Here is a 17,372-nt window from a genome sequence, read left to right as displayed (position 1 = left end):
CAAACATACATGCATACAGTCCACAGCAGGTGCGCACTTCCCCCGTCTCATTTTGAACCGATGTTGTATGACAGAGGAAAAGATGAGTCACTTTCAACTGTCATCGTCACATAACTGCCGTCTCTCCGGTCCTTTCACACAGGGAACACTCTATATAATAGCTGCGATAAGTCTTCTGGTGGACATTTTTATGAAACGGTACATTCTGTGCTCATTATGACGGATTGTATTGTATGTATTTGTAAAGCATGAAAAAGGATACTGTGCGTTTTGTCATCTGTTAAAACAAAATGGAATGTCTTTATTCTATAAATACCAGCTCACATAGTGCAACCCGGTACATTCCACTGGCATTGTGGCATATACAAACATGCCCAAAAATAGTACACTTTTGGCACGGAATATACAAAAATACATAGCTAATGCAATACTTGACGTTGAGGACAATAACGCTAATACTAAATCACTCAAAGAATTAAATGTCCTTTGTGGTGAATTACAGAATCAATAAAGATACTGCACCACTGATGCAAGTTTACATGCCTTTCACTTCTTGTATTAATGAATGACTGACAAATCTACCCCATTGAATCTTTGAATCTAACTGTACAAATGAAACCAAATGGACCTTTAACACTGATGATTTTATAGTGCACTTTACACTACATTATCTATGACACTGGGACTGAAAGATATGACACATTTCTACATTCATTTGCATGTCTTTTTTACTCTTTGTATACCACTCGAGAGAAAGAAAAAGGGAGGGGGGGCATAGGGGTAAAGTTTCTGCACACAACCGTGAAGACCATGGGTTCTGCTGTGCATCCTGCTTGGCCGTGTTCGTGGGAGGGAAGATGGGCAGAGTAGATGAACTTTGTCGATAGCCTCGTTCCCAGCCGTGAAAAGCCTGGAAACGATCTATTGAAGATAACTAGAGTGGTGCCCGTTGGGCACTGGCCTACTTGGAACGATGCATGTTGGGCCCTGCATGTTATGTCTGTGTCCCTTTTATGCCCATACATGGAGTTCGTCAGGCATGCCCAAATATGGAGTCTATGCAGATGTCAGAACTTCACTGTGATGTCAGAACAGGCCAACCGACTCAAGGCCGGGCACTGCACTCCCTGTGGTGGTGTGGAACGTGTGTGTCGAATTTGAAGCCGGTGGGGCGAACGGTTCTTGAGTTACGTATATTTTCGTGGATGCACTTCCCCCAGAAACTGTCTTTTTCGACCATTTACAAACCAGGTTTCACACAGTGGCAATGTAAACAGCTGTGTAAATTGTAAAGCCTAACGTCCTTGAGTGGTATTTCCGTCAACGTCCACTACTTCCGTTTAGACACTCAACAGGCTATAGGTCTTGCCAGCGTGTCAGGTTGGTCCCTGACCATTCAATAGAGAGGGGAACTGCATGGGTGGAATAGCATGTTGCACCAGTCACATGTATCGGAGGAGACTGTCTGAGTGTCTGTGGTCTACAAAAGGTACTGGAATACACAGAATAACGACCAGGTTCGTAATATACGTTTTTAAGTTTGAACATACTCTTGTATGTGTGCGCTGGAGGCAGCGTGGCCAGGTTGTTTCGGAAATGAAAAGCCAGATTGTCCATAGCATCTAAACATTTGTGGCAACAATAACCAATGAAGTCACTGCAAAATGCAAAGATTGTAGCTTGTTCGATAATCTATCTAAAGTATTCAACAACACGCATCTAAGTATAAGCAATCTGGGAACCCTTTTTGGAAAAAAAAGGGGGGAAAAAAATGTAAAATGTTTGTCTCCTCCCCTTTCCTAGTCCACTTCCTCCCGGGTGCTTCCGTGTTTATACCTTAGAGTATATATGAATGGAGACGGCACCGGATATCTCCTCCCATCCACTTGCATTAAGTTGCTCAAAAGCGCATGAGGCGATTTCACTCCTCCTTCCGGGTAGGAACAGAGTGCATTCTGGGATGGATTTGCCCCAAACACATGAACGCGCTGGCCGTTGACTATCATTGCACGCGTTCACGTATGAAACAGCGGCGTTCACTTATGAAACAACGTTCACGCGTCATCATGAACGTGCACAATGATAGTCAACGGACCAGCGCGTTCATGAGTTTGGCCCAGCGCTGCAATACTAAATTCGGCCACTATGTTCATTTCGCCTCAGGGTTTCCTCCGGGGTGCCGTCTCTATTCATATATATTCTAAGGTTTATACTTACTAAAAACACTATATGTTTAGGGCAGTGGTGCTGATGAGCGATTCATATGGGATGTACAGGATATACGGGATACAGAGGATGAATTCACGTTCATTTGAAAAGATGAAAACGGAGTTCTCTGAAATCGGAGCAGATTCTCAGAGCGTATTTATGAACAAACCCTAAATTGGGAGGGAAAAGGGGTCTATTTGTCATTGTCTGTGACCTCGTCCTCGTCTTCAGTGTCTTCAGAGTCGTCCTCGTCATCCTCCTCTTCTTCCTCGTCTTCGTGTCTTCGTCTCTGGTGCCTGGGTGTCCTTTGATGCTAGGGTGACAAATACAATGTATTTGCATTGGATGTTTGCCTCCTTGGGAACCCTTGGACTCTCCACTTATTTGTGATAATCGACTCAAATAAAACATCACTTTCTGAGTGGAATGAATCTACAGCGCTTCCTACAGTTCCTACTTCCTACAGGGCTGGAACCAGCCTGTAGAGTAGACCGTCTCAATCTGGCCTGTGACATCAAAGAAAAAGTAAACAACCGCTGCCAAACAAATCTGAAATGTAAAAGGCATCATGTAGTATTATGTAGTGTTGCAGTAGAGTCCACCTAAAGCGAGTCCAAGTCAAGACCAAGTCCGAGGGGGAAGGAGGGGGGGGGGGGGGGGGGGGGGGGTCGACTCCAAATCGAGACCAGATTATTTGTCCCTTTTTTCTAATTTATAGGTACAGAAAACACAGGCGCATCAGCTGCTCTCCATTATTAAGATAACTGACTATAAGTGCCAGACAGCTCTCTTATAATGTTAATGTGAAACATGTTCCTTGAGACCATATTTATAACATATTGCAATGTGTTTCATTAGTGACCTATTAAGCTGTGAATTGTCACATATAAATGAGTTGGCTAATTTAAAAGTTCACACTGCACGGATGTGGAAGTAATATTTTCCAAGTAACCTCAGAGTACACCAGAGTAAAACATGAAAAAGTCAACATTTATATTAATCTGGCTGAGGACCTGCACGCTGCGATAAACAATACTTATAAGAGGAAGATGCCTGGGGTCTAAAGACATTAGAACATTTTTACTTTATTTATTTTTCCATCAGTGGAACAAAACAGAATTTTTGATTGGGTTGCTGTCAAAGATGGAAATCCAGAGGCAAACCACAGAAAAAATTTAATGTGGGAAATTCTACGGCTTTTATCGCGTGGTTCTGTAGCATTGTAACATTTTGAGTCTTTGACAGGCCATTAAATCCTAATCTGTGATTTTTTAAACAGCATGAAAGGAGACCTCCAAACAAGCACTGTGTTTCCTAAACAATTAGCACTTTATGTAGAATTATGTTTGGATATTATCGTTCTAACCAACCAATTGAAGAAATATCTGAAACCATTAGGGCTTTGGAAGATGCTTCTTAACATGTATTCTATTGCTAGTTTGACAAATTCAAACACTCTTCAATCTACTGCCAGTTTGACCACTTCAAATACTCTTTCATCTTTTGCAGATAGGCAATTTTCGGTGACATGAATCCAAATGACTGAAATCCGTTGTGGTCGACTGGGAACTTTAATTCATGCGTCACATTGGAGCCATGATGTTATTAGATCCCTTCTCTTTTTCCTTTTTGTGTGTTAAAGGTGTCTATATACACAGTATGCTGCATCTTACCTGTAATGTTCCCGTCTTGCTCAGGGAGGAGCCTGTCCGATCGAGGGCGGTTTGGGAATTGGCTCGCACTATTTCTAAACGGCTCTGGTGGTCCGGGGGGTGCAGCAGGCTCCTGAACACCTGCCAAACACAGTAGGACGTATTTAGTGGTGGGGCGCGCACGCACGCACGCACGCACACACACACACACGCACGCACGCACGCACGCACACACGCACAAACAATATAACTGGTACGTGTGCAGTGGTTGGAGGTACCATACTCTTCCATTGAAACATTTAGACTACTTAGTGTCAGGTAGGACACCTACTCTAGGCTACTGGCTGACATGTATTACTGCCCAAGATAAGCACAATACGTCCCATGACCAAGTATGGTCAATCACGTCGGGGAGACCAGTGTTCAAATCCAGGTTAGGGTAAAAATGACGGAATGCAACTGTCTCTAAGATGCATCTAATATACTTTTTTCTGGAGAATAAAAAATGCATTCCACAGATTCTCAGTCAGGTTTATCTGCATGCCGGGCGTTGGTGTGTGTCGTTTGGATGATTCAATCTCCCGTCTTTGTGATAGGAGTGTCACATCCGGGTGAATAACTTCTCTTTGATATGAACTGGGAGGAGAGATGATTCAGTGCAACAACAAAAAAACAAACAAAACAAAGGGTGGCGAGAGATGGGGTTGATGACATCATCAGGCCAACTCTGGGAGGAGACTTGTTCTCTTGATGTAGTAAAGTTGATTGTTACGTTTGATGTATTGTTTTGTCTATCTATATGTTGTGCCTGAGGACCCGCTCCGAAAACGAGATGATGCATCTCAAGGGGCTTATCCTCCAAATAAATATCAAATAATAATAATTAAAGGCGCATGAAACCGGAGGCTGATTTTGTAGTACGTTTTCCTGTTCAGGCAAAAAACTACAGAATGGTAAAAACTAGTGATGGGAGATTAATCAGCAAACGCATCAGTATCGGACGATTCAAGTTTTTTTATTTTATTATCGGCTTAATTTAATCGGTCAGATTGTCTTTCCAGATAAACAAGCCTAAAGTAACAGCTTGAACAGATCTACAAGCTCACTGCACAATATTAAATATAAGGTATTAAAGTTAAATCTGACTTGCCTAAACCTGCAGTGCAGATACCCTTATGTATTTTTCAGAATGGACAAAAGTTATTATAATTTGTTAATACAGAATGAGATCTTATCGACATCGGTATAATATATCGGCCAAAATGTCTCCTCGGCACATCCCTAGTAAAAACATGCTGGCTCGAAAGCAATGCAGGTGCAGCCAAATTAATAATGAGCGAGTTACAGTAGCTTTAGGCATGCCCAGAGCCATGAGTGTGGCAATGTAGTGAATGCACAAGCATAGACAGCAGCCAAACTAAATCTAACACCACCATTACCAATTTGAGTATTTGCCCGTTTTTAACCTGCTGCAGTTTTGAATCAGCCAATGTTTATTTCACCCTATGCCCCTTTAGTTTAGCAGTTAAATCCCATCCAACAATAACCACCTCAAAGACAACACTGGTGAAAGGGCGTCGGTGGTACCATCCCGTATGAACAAGCAATGACTCAGTGAGAGTAATGAGGGCATGTGTGACCATGATGCCTTGGGCTGGGTTTCACTACAACCATAAACACTATAAATTAGTTCACCAGGGCTCTATAATAGGCTCCCTCCTTTTTTCACTCCACACCAAAAAAAGCTCACAATGCGTCAACGCAAGTTATGCAACGTGCTTGGATGTTCTCACCGAATGTTCAAATGGTTAAGCTAGCAAATGTCTAGTCAAGGCTTGATGGACATAAAAAGAATTGTGATCAGATTCCAGCCCCAGAGGAATTCAGGAGTAGCAGAAATTAAAAACAAGACAGTGAACAAACAGTGTAATGGTACATCTAGGTACAAAAGCACAGATAATACATTGTTGCCGTAGCATAGTTAGTTAGTTGGTAGTCTCTCAAGCCAGACTCTCTCTTCCACAATCTTTTAAATTGAATGCTTTGAATGACGATAGTGTTCGTGAAAATATATTTAAAAATACTCTACTTATAATTTTAACTTTCCAGTAGGAGTTATTTACGTGACGGCGCAGGAGAAGTGGGACATCCACTTTCTTTTCCAGAGCTTTTCTAAGTACAGACACATTTGCCTGCCAATGAGCCAACGTGTTTGTCTTGATACTTACTACCTAGCTTATACCAGTCATACAGTGCAATATGAGGCTCTTAAACCAGTGTGCAATCAATGCCCCAAGACAGCCTCGGCTCAAGCAAAGGTGTCACGTGACAAAAATAACAGATCTACAAGCCAACAACGTATCATGGTTCAACCAAGGGGCCAGTGAGGCGCTCCTACGTTGAAGCTCTGGGCCCTAGTGGTAAGAGGAAGGACTGCAGGCGGACCCGTGCACGGACACGTAGGACCATCACTCCCTACGTCACCCATACGTCACCCCGGACCTCAAATTTGAGGTCCGGGGGAGGTACTTCCGGCAGTCTTCCGGGTGCTTCAAAACGCCACTGAGCAACTTCATCGAAATGAATAGCTTGGGGGCGGGGCTAGTGCTCCAGTTCGGTCTCTATCCTTTATATACTCTATGGGTTCAACATGTTAGAATTGTAGAACGATTACTGTATATTTGTCACGTGGCATGACTGTACATTAGGCCACACTTGGAGACATAGCTTGTCCAGTGTATCACTAATTCTTACCATGTTTATGTTTACTTTGTTAAATCATGACAGAGATAAACTAATAACTAACTAAAGTACGTACATACGTGTCGTACATACTGATTATTAATGAACAAAACAATGTATATCCAAACATTTTCCAAAACATGGAACTTGGAAAAGTTCTCTCTCATTTCAAAACATTTCCAGGAATGTCATGACCGTGGGAACCCTGTGATAGAAAACATCAGTTGGAAATACACCGTCCATGTCAGCTGACACGGCCTGAAGTAAGCAGCCTCTTACCTCCAGGTCCTCCTCCTCGTCCACATTTTGGATGTTCTGATAGGCGGTCGTGTACAGCTCCAAGGCCTTAGCATGGAATGACATCTCCACCGTCACAAAGTCCCCAAAGATCGTCTGCAGGGTAAGGATGACATTTCAGTTCTCAATCTAATTGTCTTGGTTTTGTTTCTAATGTAGCCTCAGGCTTCGTACACACATAAAGAACAACTGTGCTGTGCTCTGCCTGTGTTTCATGGCCGCCCCAATGCTTTTCCAATGGAAGTCACGTGGTTTGACCAAACACTTGTTTGATTGCCCCCCCCTCCCCCCATCACACACAACTGTTTGGTCAAACCACGTGACTTCCATTGGAAAAGCATTGAGTCGGCCATGAAACACGGACAGCACAGAGCATGTTCGTCTGCTATGTCTGTACGAAGCCTCACAGAACGTGTAGGCCTGTAAAGTTTTGTAAACAAACAACTCCAGCATTGCAGAGCTATAGAACCCATAGCCTGAAGGGATGCAACGCTCTGATTGGTTCAGAAGCACACAGCCTTCCGTTTTAGACTGAAACTTCAAAATAAAATCCCCAAAAAGCCATTGCACCCTGTCTTTAAACTAATGGCGTAAATAATTTTTAATTGTTTCAGGAAAAATAAAATAAAAGTTAATAATTTAACCAAAAAACAATTTATGACTATTAATATAAAATATAAAAAAATAACACTATCAGTTATGTAACATAAGATGATAAAATAGGATTAAACCTGATTTTTTAAACAGTCACAAATACTTTAGTTATAAGAACTTGGTGATGATATGAAACAAAACTAACGAAACTAAGAAGCCAATCTGCAGAATACATGACATCAGATTAAACTACAGTAACTCAATACAAAGCAGGACACAACAGGAAGAGGCATCCCTGATGAAGTGATAAAAACTGCTCAGCTATAACCTTTGAAGCGGAACTGAGGACTTTTCTGCTTGCCGCTTCCTTTTACCAAGGTTTTTGATACATTTCTTGTGCTACACTACCTTGTTCTCATATTTTTATTGCTTTTAGCATATTCTTATTGTATACTATAATTCCTTAACTTTTTAAATGCCAAATGTCTTTAATGTCTACACTTTGTCTTAATGCTCTCAACGTTGTGTAAAGCACTTTGAATTGCCTTGCTGAAATGTGCTGTACAAATAAACTTGCCTTGCCTAACTATAAGTAAAAGAATCAAAACAGAAAGTGATCATTTTGACTCATTCAAACCGACCAAACCCAAAAATCACTCATCGCTCGGCTCTAAGATTAGCCTGCAAATATCCACCATGGTTGGGAGGTTGGAAACGGGTGAGTTACACAAGCATACAGTGGTGAGCTTTCCTTTTCCATTCAGCACATGAAAAGGTGAAGGCGCGTTGTACTTGACAGCACAGGAACATATTCAGATGGCTCAAAGTAAAAGAGGCAGGAAGGATCACAAAGCCATAAAGCCTTCACCGTCTGGTTGAACTGCACTGTCACAACAAAGAAGGGACCGGAGCCATTATCTCTGCTCTAGCCTCGGAAACCCACACGGTTTCCGTCTGGGGCCGAGTCCACTTCAATTCGGCATACAGTAGTGCAAACGTCGGTCACTCTGCTGATTTCTGATCGTCTTGCACCTTTGTTAAATTGACGCACACACACACAAGCCGTTTCCACACTTAGGCGTCTAGGCGCGGCAATTTTCCGCTCGTGGCAGGCATCTCTTCCTGGTTTTTAGACAGCTGGTGGATGGAAATGAAGCTCCACCCCTGCGGCTGAATGCCGTGACGGCCAGATTCCCGGTGGGTGGAGCTTAATTTCCATCCACCAGCTGTCTAAAAACCAGGAAGAGACTCCTGCTCTGAGCGGAAAACTGCTGCACTGCCGTCACTGTATCCACACTTAGGAGTCTCTCTCTCTCTCTCTCTGTCGCTCTAATTAATTAGTCTCATGTCGCACAGCTGCGTCTAGTTTCTCCCGGCGGATCCTGCCGGGAGCTGCCTATGCCATAGAAAGCATAGGTTGGTTGCAGTCTATCTCTGCCCTGAAAGAACCTCTTCCTGGCTCTTCTTCATTAGCGGCTGACTCACATGAACAAAAGAGCAGAGGGACAGAAGATGCAAAGAATAAAAGCAGAGGTTGGGAACTCAGTGAAAGGGGAGGAGACGTTGAAGCCGGCGACTTGGGCGAGAGAGTGACCTTTATGTCTCGGATCTTCTGCGTCTCAAATTCGTCGATGGTCTCTTCCAGGCGTCTCGTGGTGCGTGTGGCGTCCATGGTGGCTCTCTGGAGCTCCGTTTCAGCCTGCCGGGAGAAAGGAACGACGTCAGACCACAAAAACACTCTCAAAACGAGGGCAACCTACTGTAGAGGTGGGCCTAATCGAGTTGTGAAATGACAAACGTCCATTATCATCATTATAGAAGGTATAGAATATAGAGAATATAGAATCTACAAACGTAATGCAGAGAAGTGACAAACCTCACAAATCGTACTCCCTCAAATTTGACAGAAACCTATGCCTAAATGTTTTTGCTGGATTTGGATTTATTTATTTTATGAATAATTGAGATATACAATGTTAGAGCAATGATATCAGTGTTTTACAGTCATATACATCACCAGTACAGATGAGCTGAAGAGACCAACCTGGGACTGACGGCTTGGTTAAGGAACTCACCATAGAATAATAATAATGAACTTTAACAAAACATACAACTTGACAGAAATAGGCATAAGTGGCCAATGTACAGCAGCTTACTGTACATGCTCAACACAGTTCAGACGGTGGGGGTGGACGCTTTAATAGGCTATGTAAACACTCTGGCAGTAAATGAGTAAAGATTATCTACCATACAGATTGATTAAAATGTTTTATTAAGTAAAAATCTTTATACCGGTATCCAACATTAAAATCATTCCATTGGGCCGATGTGATGGGATGGGATGATACGAGGACAGACTGGCTAAAGCACTATTTCTCAACGTCGAGTCCTGGGTCTGTAAACAAATGGTCACGTCACCTAAGGGTCCATTAGTACACTCTCAAACTTAAATAAACACTCATGATCTTACAGTGTAGATCGGGGGGTCCCAGAGATAAAAAAGGGGGTCTGTGACGTAATGCATAATATCAAACTTGAGGGTCCTTGAAATTCAAAAGGTAAAGGTAAAGGATACAATGATCTGCCTGTCGGAGGGGTTCCTCTGCCGGGTGCGTTCCAACTGAGCCATCTGCTTGGCCTCTCTCTCTCTGGCACTCTGGGTGGTCTTCAGATCAGCCTGTGAGGGTGACAACAGAGGTCCATGTATAACCAGGCCCTGCAGGACTCCTAATTAACAGATCATGGAAATCTATGCTCACCCCAGAAGAACGTGTTGATTCTAAAAACTAAATGGGAACACAAAATAAATAAAATAAAAAAATATCTATAAAACAATAGTGGCTGATCGAGGTAATTTTATAAAGTAACTAGATTTTCAGGCCGCTGTACGGCCTTTCAAATCTAGTTGAAGTTGTAGTGCTAAACACTGCTGTAACAATGCTGGACCATGTGGCCCCTGATGGCAGACCCCTAAACAGTGTTCAAGAGAGTGGTGTGGATCATAGCAATGGTGTGCCTGTGGCCCCTGGGGCTCATAGAATTCCCATGAATAGCATTTCAACATTCAACATCTAAATTCATGGAAAGGCACACCAGCAATAACAAGTGATTAACAAAGGAAACCAAACGTCACCCCCCTGTCCAAACACAAGAGAAGAGGAAGGCTTGGGAAGCCTCACGGTCGAGGGGACCCCCTTTTAGGCATGCCGATAGGTGCCGAGTGGACAATATAGGGGACGAGACATGGACAGTCATTCCTAAAATGGACTAGTTCCGGTCACCATGATGTTTGCTATGACTACAGTAACTACAGTAAAAGTACAGTAAGCTAATAACTTCATTTAAAGTAAATAAGGAAGTGTGGTGTCAGTAATATGATAAAGCAGGCCACCCTCCCGCGAGTGCAATATCGTGATTATACAACATTTACATTACCTTTCTGGAATGGGTCTGACAGACAGACTATGACAGACATACTAGGTCTACCACCGTGCCAACATTATTCAGCTTGAACACACAGAAACAAAACTTAACTGTTAGCTCAATCTCATTGTAGATAATAGATATTCGCTAATGCTAACTAAGGGTTGCAGTATGCCCCAAAACAAAAAACAATACTGTTAACCAAATAATCGTTAGCACCCTGATTCTGGGCCAAACATTCAGTGAAAATGTCGACAAGCTGGCAACACAAAGCGTTGTGAGCTTGTAGATCAAATATATTCATAGTGTAGAGAAAACACGAGGGGCCTTGAATAGACGCCTCAGTACTCCTGTCAACCGCCTCGGTACTCCAGTCAACCAAGCATATCAAGTGGTAATTAAATGTCCCATCAGGCATGATGGGGATATTAATAGAGATATTTAAAATAAAAGTTTAGTAAGAAATGTAAGCATTATAACGTAGCATCAAACACTGAAATTACAACACCTTTCGAATCAATGGAAAAGCCTTTTGATGAAAGTATTAGTAGTTTTAAGAAGTGAGAAGCCAGCAGGTCATTCAGTCCAGAAGCCCCTACCTACAGCAAAGACCCTCCTGCCTAATTGTCTCCACCAGGCCGAAGGCATGGGGAGAGAGTATGTTTTGCACTCCGTCCGTGTGTCCGTCCTTCCGTCCTTCCTTCCTTCCTTCCGTCCTTCCGTCCGTCTGTGAACAGCTAATCTCCGGCACCGTTAACCCGGGCGATGCCAAACTTTGCACACACACTCCCTGGATGCCAACGATGAACCTCTGCCCCACATTTTCCAGAACGGCCTGTTATAGCGCCACCATGAGGCAGCTTTTCACATTTTGTACCTAAAACTGCACCGATCTGCGTGAAATGTTGCATGCACACTCCCTAGAGGCCAAGGACAAACCTTTTACCTGCATTTTCCGCATCTGCCTTTTATAGCGCCACCAGGAGGCCGACTTTTGTAAAACACATTTTTTGATATTACTCCTCCAGATTCTGTCCAAAAATCTCACAAATCGTTACACAGTATCTCTATGGTCATGTGCTCAAGTCGGATCTGTCTGATATTTCATATTCCATCCTAATTGGCTATAATTGGCTTTCACAGTTTGCAAGATTGCCCCGTTTTGAACAATAGCCTCAAATCATGAACGCAGCATGCAATTTACGTGAAATCTTTCACACATTTTCTTACTAGGCTGAGGAATATATCCCACCCTTTTCACATTGGCCTGTTATAGCGCCACCAACAGGTTGATTTTTGCAAAACACATTTTTGGAACAAAATGCCTCAAATCGGTACACATGATCTCTGTAGTCATGTGATCAAGACGAGTCTGTTGGATTTCTCAGATTGTACACTGATTGGCTAAGATTGCCTTCCAAAGTTTTCAGGAGTGGCCCGTTTTGTACAAAATGCTGCACATGTCCTGCTCATCCAGAATTCTATCCTCAGAGATGCTATGAGTGATCTGGCTCTGCATTTCCTCAACAAAATGAAGGAAAAAAAATCCTCCTAAACATTTTGCCAAACATCACACACACTCCTATCCTCCTGGTGGAGACCTGTGCCCGGAAGGGCACTTTTTCTAGTTTATGCTCCATCACACCAAAGCATCGCATGGAAATAGCCTATTTTCACCTGCCGACAGGATAAAGTATGAATTTGGCTTTTAGTCTTCAGCCTCGCCTCAGAAACTAACAGCTGGTTCCTGTCTGACGACCTCAGGCTGCACATAGGCTCATAAAGGGTTAAGAATTAAAAATGTAATTCATTAGGATGCAGTTCCATGAAGTGCCATAAAAGTAATCGGTCAAATAATTTATCCTAAAAGACAAGCAACCAGTGTAGTGATGTTAAAATAGGAGTAATGTGTTCATTTCACTTGGTTTTAAGTCAAGTCTATCAGTACATTTTGGAGCCTATTGACTGTTATTTGGCTTAACATCTTAAAGATATATAGAAAATATATATTAAGGGGACCACGCACTACAGCACACTGTGGCTTTGGGATAGACAAGCCAATGCTGCCCTCTAGTGGACACTCAGCAATGTGACGTCTATTCATTTGACAACCAAAAAACTAATCATTTTTTTGATTGACTAAGTGAGCCTGCATTTGACTGGGATTGGATTTTGCTCCCTGAAGTAGTAAATAATAGAAATATAATCTCAAATACAGATGTAAAGTATGTTCTTTTGAGTTTATGTGTTGTAGTACAACTTACCCTTTTGCTTTTCACAACGGCCCCGTAGCTTTTTAATGGCTCTACCACTTTGGCTTCAAGCCTCTCCACCTGGAAAATGGATTCAATTTAGGCTGAATTTTCACTTATAAATCATCCATTATTGGTGGACTATTATTTGTCATGGCAGCCATACTTACATTAACTAGTACAGTAAACACAGGTGTTACCAATTATACTAATTAAGGTTCTGTTCCATTCAGTGCAGCAGAGTATTTCCAGTGAGCCAACCTGTCTGTTTGACAACTGAACTTTAAATAGTAGTAGAACACCTGGCTTTACACAAAACTTTGGTGCCAAAAATGTAATGGTGCATGGATGACTTTTGCACAAGACAATGTTTCATTACTTGACAAAACAATGCAACTATAAACAGTTACAATAACAAAGAAATATGTGGTAATTAAATGATAGTTACTAATCAAATTGTTATAGGTTACACAATACCATATTTTGCAAAAGGTATCAGTATGCTTCTTGCAGGCAATAGTCTCATGTAGCCAGACAACAATTCCACAACGATATATTTTAAAATATCTTTGCATTTTAGTTTTTCATTTCCATTTCTGCTAACCAGCAAGCTATATATGCTTAGATGATTTCTATAAAATTGTGCAACTGTAAAGAAGAAACTGTTTGGGGAAGGTGTCACCACTTCCGCTTTATTGCTTATTCATGATAGAGCTTCCGTTGCTCCAGATTGTATGACGGAAGCATTTGGAAATTGAGAGAAGCAACAGTCTGGCCACGCAAGACTATGCAGGCAAAGGCCACAGACATACGGGATGCAAACTTAGGTAATGTTATGCCAGAGAGTAGAATGCCTTCTGTTTGTTTTGATACTGGGTTTAACATCAAAACGTTACATCGAACTTTAACTACAACATTATAGACAGTAAACAACTTTGAGTTCTGCTGTCGTTATGTGTTTGATTGGATATTGCCTGGTTTTTATGGGGAGAATATATTCTAGTTTATTTTTACATTGCTTTGTTGAATACTCAATTCGGATTGGTTAATCAAGTCATTATGTGGTCTGTTAATATTATGAATAACAGACCGCTATAGACCATATCAGCATGTTTGCAAACAAACAGGATTTCCACGTAGAATGTACAGTATATAGTCTACACTGTACATTCTACGTGGAATAGACGCTTTCTAAATATAAAATAAAGTGTCCAGAACATTAGGTATGTCTAGTTTGTCAACCTGTGGATATTAACAAAAATAATAATTATAATATACAATATTTATATATTTTATTTAAATAAAGCCCTTCAAGGTAAAGCAAGAATGACCTGTGTACATTATTGCTTTGATCAAGTTATCACTGACACTGACCTAGGGATCCTATCTCAGTGGTTCTCAAAGTGGGGTCCGGGGACCCTCAGGGTTCCTCGACAGGCAGGGTAACAAATGGACCCTTACAGGTCTGTAACTCTGAGGAACCAAATGGACCCGTAAAAGGGGTACCCATGGGGTCTTGAAATTAAATAAGTTTGAGAACCACTGTCCTAGCTGACACCCATTTACCACTTGTTTTACAATAATTTGGACTCTCACTGACACCAATATATTAAAGTTACTAGTCCAACCTCAGCTTGACGGTAGTCTTGAACCTTGGCCAGCTGTTCAGCAAACTGTTTCATGCCTCTCTTGAGGTTGGGCGTCTCCGTGTCCGCGTACAGGTTGATCTCACTGACCAGCAGGTCGGCCTTGTCCCGCAGCCGGGCCGTCTTGCGGACGTAGGCAGCGAACAGTTGGCACATGTCGCCAAAGTGCTTCTCCACATTGGTGACGTTCTGCTGGATCTGTCTGGTCTGACTGTCCCTGGTGGTGGTGGAGAAAGGGAAACTTTAGGATGACTCAGTGCGGAGAACAAATTCTAGAGCACGGCCCACACTTTTCCCACAAGGACGTTTTATTGCACCTATGAGTGCTTGGACTGACATACGCATACACTAGGACACTTTAGGCACCGTGACCTTTGGGTGTATGTGCATTTACACACATAAATCGCATCATGGAACACAATATAATTTGCACATACATATGAAAGAACTGCAACGGAAATAAGCTGGTGGCTGCGTTTTATCGTTTTGATAATGGTGTGACAATGTATGTCATTTAAAGGAGCATTCAGTGATTTGGAAAACCACCCAGTCCGCCCCGGTAACAAAATGTGCACATGCACGCTCTACAGTGGGGGGAAGTGCAACAGGCCATCAGCATGTGTACCAAGGCCCGCCCCCACTCGATCATGATTGGAGGAAGGCCCCTCTCATCCTGATTGGATGAAGGCTTTGCCACCCGCCACCAAAACTGAAACTAGGGTTTTTTGACCCCAGGGGCTCACTGTGGACAGGGAGGAACTCCTTATATGGTCAGCACACTCTATAGTAGGGAGGATTATCCAGAAAAAAAGAAAAAACAAGTGATATTTGAATTAAGTCAAATCACTGAATATACCTTTAAAAAAATGTTATCAATAAATCAATCAAAGTCGTTATATTATTTCGTTGTTGTTTACGACACGGTATCGGCAGTTATGCAACAGAATGAGCAGATATGACACAATTCCTTCACATCCATCTTAGCACTGGTGCAGCTCAGCATAAATCAAGTAACAAGTCGTGACAAAAGACCAGATTTGTGGTGGAAATGTGTTTTGCACAGTGATGGGAGCAGGAAGATGTTCAGTTTGTGTTGACTTGACTTTTTGATCATTAACCAATGCTATCTGAGAAGAAAATACTGGACCTAAGAGCAAACATGTTTGAGAATAATAATTGTTCATTAATCATAATTGAGTGTGAAGTTTAAAATAATCATGATATTGATTTGAAGTCATCACCCAACTCTACTATGGGAACACAGTCAGTACAGGCTATATACACTACTATATAGTCAAAAACAGGAAATCATCAGGAGGTAAAAAGGGGTGGGTGGGGCATTCAGATTTTACGGGGGCCAGTTTCGAATTGCAGCCGTCTGTAGGTGCCCTTTGAGAGCGGTTTTGAAGGAGTCAAGGGATTCGCATGTCTTAATGACTGTTGGTAGGGCGTTCCACATTTTGGTGGCATAGGAGCGAAAATAATTTAGTCCCTTGTTTGTGCCAAATCTGGGTTGTACATGGTTTGTTGAACTCCCTCTGGTGTTATGGGTGTGGACTTCGTTGACATTATGGAAGTATTTAGACAGGTACACGTCGTATCTTGGTGGACGGTGGTGTATCGAATGAATCTTGGACCAGACCCATTGCAAGATGCTGTACTGAGTGTACTCTGTGTCGTCAGCCCTAAACCATTCCAGCCTAAAGTGGGCAGGGGTGAGGTGGGACCCCAATGGAAACAAGCCAATAGGCTTTTGTGTGTTTAAATCCTCTTAGGGCAGACCTTAATATTGAAATGTACTTTCCTGTGCTTTTTTTCTGCAAACTTTTAATAAAGTATTCAATCAATCAATCAATCATGCAGTATGTAATCAATCTCTGTCTTCTTATCTAGCTTTAAGTAGCATAAACATAACTCAAAGTTCATATCGGCATTTCCCCAGTGGGAATCTCCGTACTAACTCAGGTGTGGGGCAAAATAGAGATATTTTGATGTTCTCACAGCAGGACAAACGTTTAATTTACAAAAGCCCTAAAAAATAAATGCTTTGAACGTTAGCTCGTTAGCAAAGGACAGTTGCAGATGTGCAGCATGGAATATTTCTTTACCTGGCTCTTGCGTCTGGGGTGCGAAACATCACGACCGATTGGCGATTGCCCGGTAACACACGTTACAAACAGAATAAATACTGAATATCAACACAGAGATGTAGCTTATTCTGGGATCTCAAACGTTTACACTCAGCAAAGCTACTAGGCTAGCACGCCAATCTCCCGTTTCCATGGAGCTTCAGAGAATATCCGATGACGCGGGGTATGCTGGGAAATTGAGTTTTACTGGCTCATTATGTTCACGAATCCCAACACTGTCTGAACTCTGAAGCCAGTCAAGACTGATAGGGGAGAACGGGGTAATAGATGAACCACTTTTTGCTTAAGTTGTCCTGGAAGCAAGGCAAAATGAGATGGCAGTCAAATCTAATGATCTACCCATATTTCAGGATGTCTTCTATCAATTGAAACGATGAGTAAGCATCTATGACAAAGGGCCATGAAAAT

At 42.2% G+C, this 17,372-nt stretch overlaps 1 protein-coding gene across 1 annotated transcript; it reads right to left on the bottom strand.

Annotated features, from left to right (window-relative positions):
- Positions 1–276: 276 nt before the first annotated feature.
- Positions 277–17,163, bottom strand: cibar1 (CBY1 interacting BAR domain containing 1). The gene is made up of 8 exons (XM_079522053.1): positions 16,923–17,163; positions 14,797–15,031; positions 13,181–13,249; positions 10,069–10,170; positions 9,088–9,249; positions 6,882–6,995; positions 3,882–4,001; positions 277–2,521 (listed from the first exon to the last, which is right to left on the bottom strand). The coding sequence occupies exons 1-8, from the start codon at positions 16,949–16,951 to the stop codon at positions 2,402–2,404; spliced, it is 951 nt and encodes a 316-aa protein (XP_079378179.1). The 5' UTR covers positions 16,952–17,163; the 3' UTR covers positions 277–2,401.
- Positions 17,164–17,372: the final 209 nt, after the last annotated feature.

Source organism: Electrona antarctica (genome assembly GCF_951216825.1).
Source record: "Electrona antarctica genome assembly, chromosome: 15".
Lineage (NCBI taxonomy): Eukaryota > Metazoa > Chordata > Actinopteri > Myctophiformes > Myctophidae > Electrona > Electrona antarctica.
The sequence above is the reverse complement of the archived record's forward strand: the minus strand, read 5'-3'. Positions and strand labels throughout refer to the sequence as shown.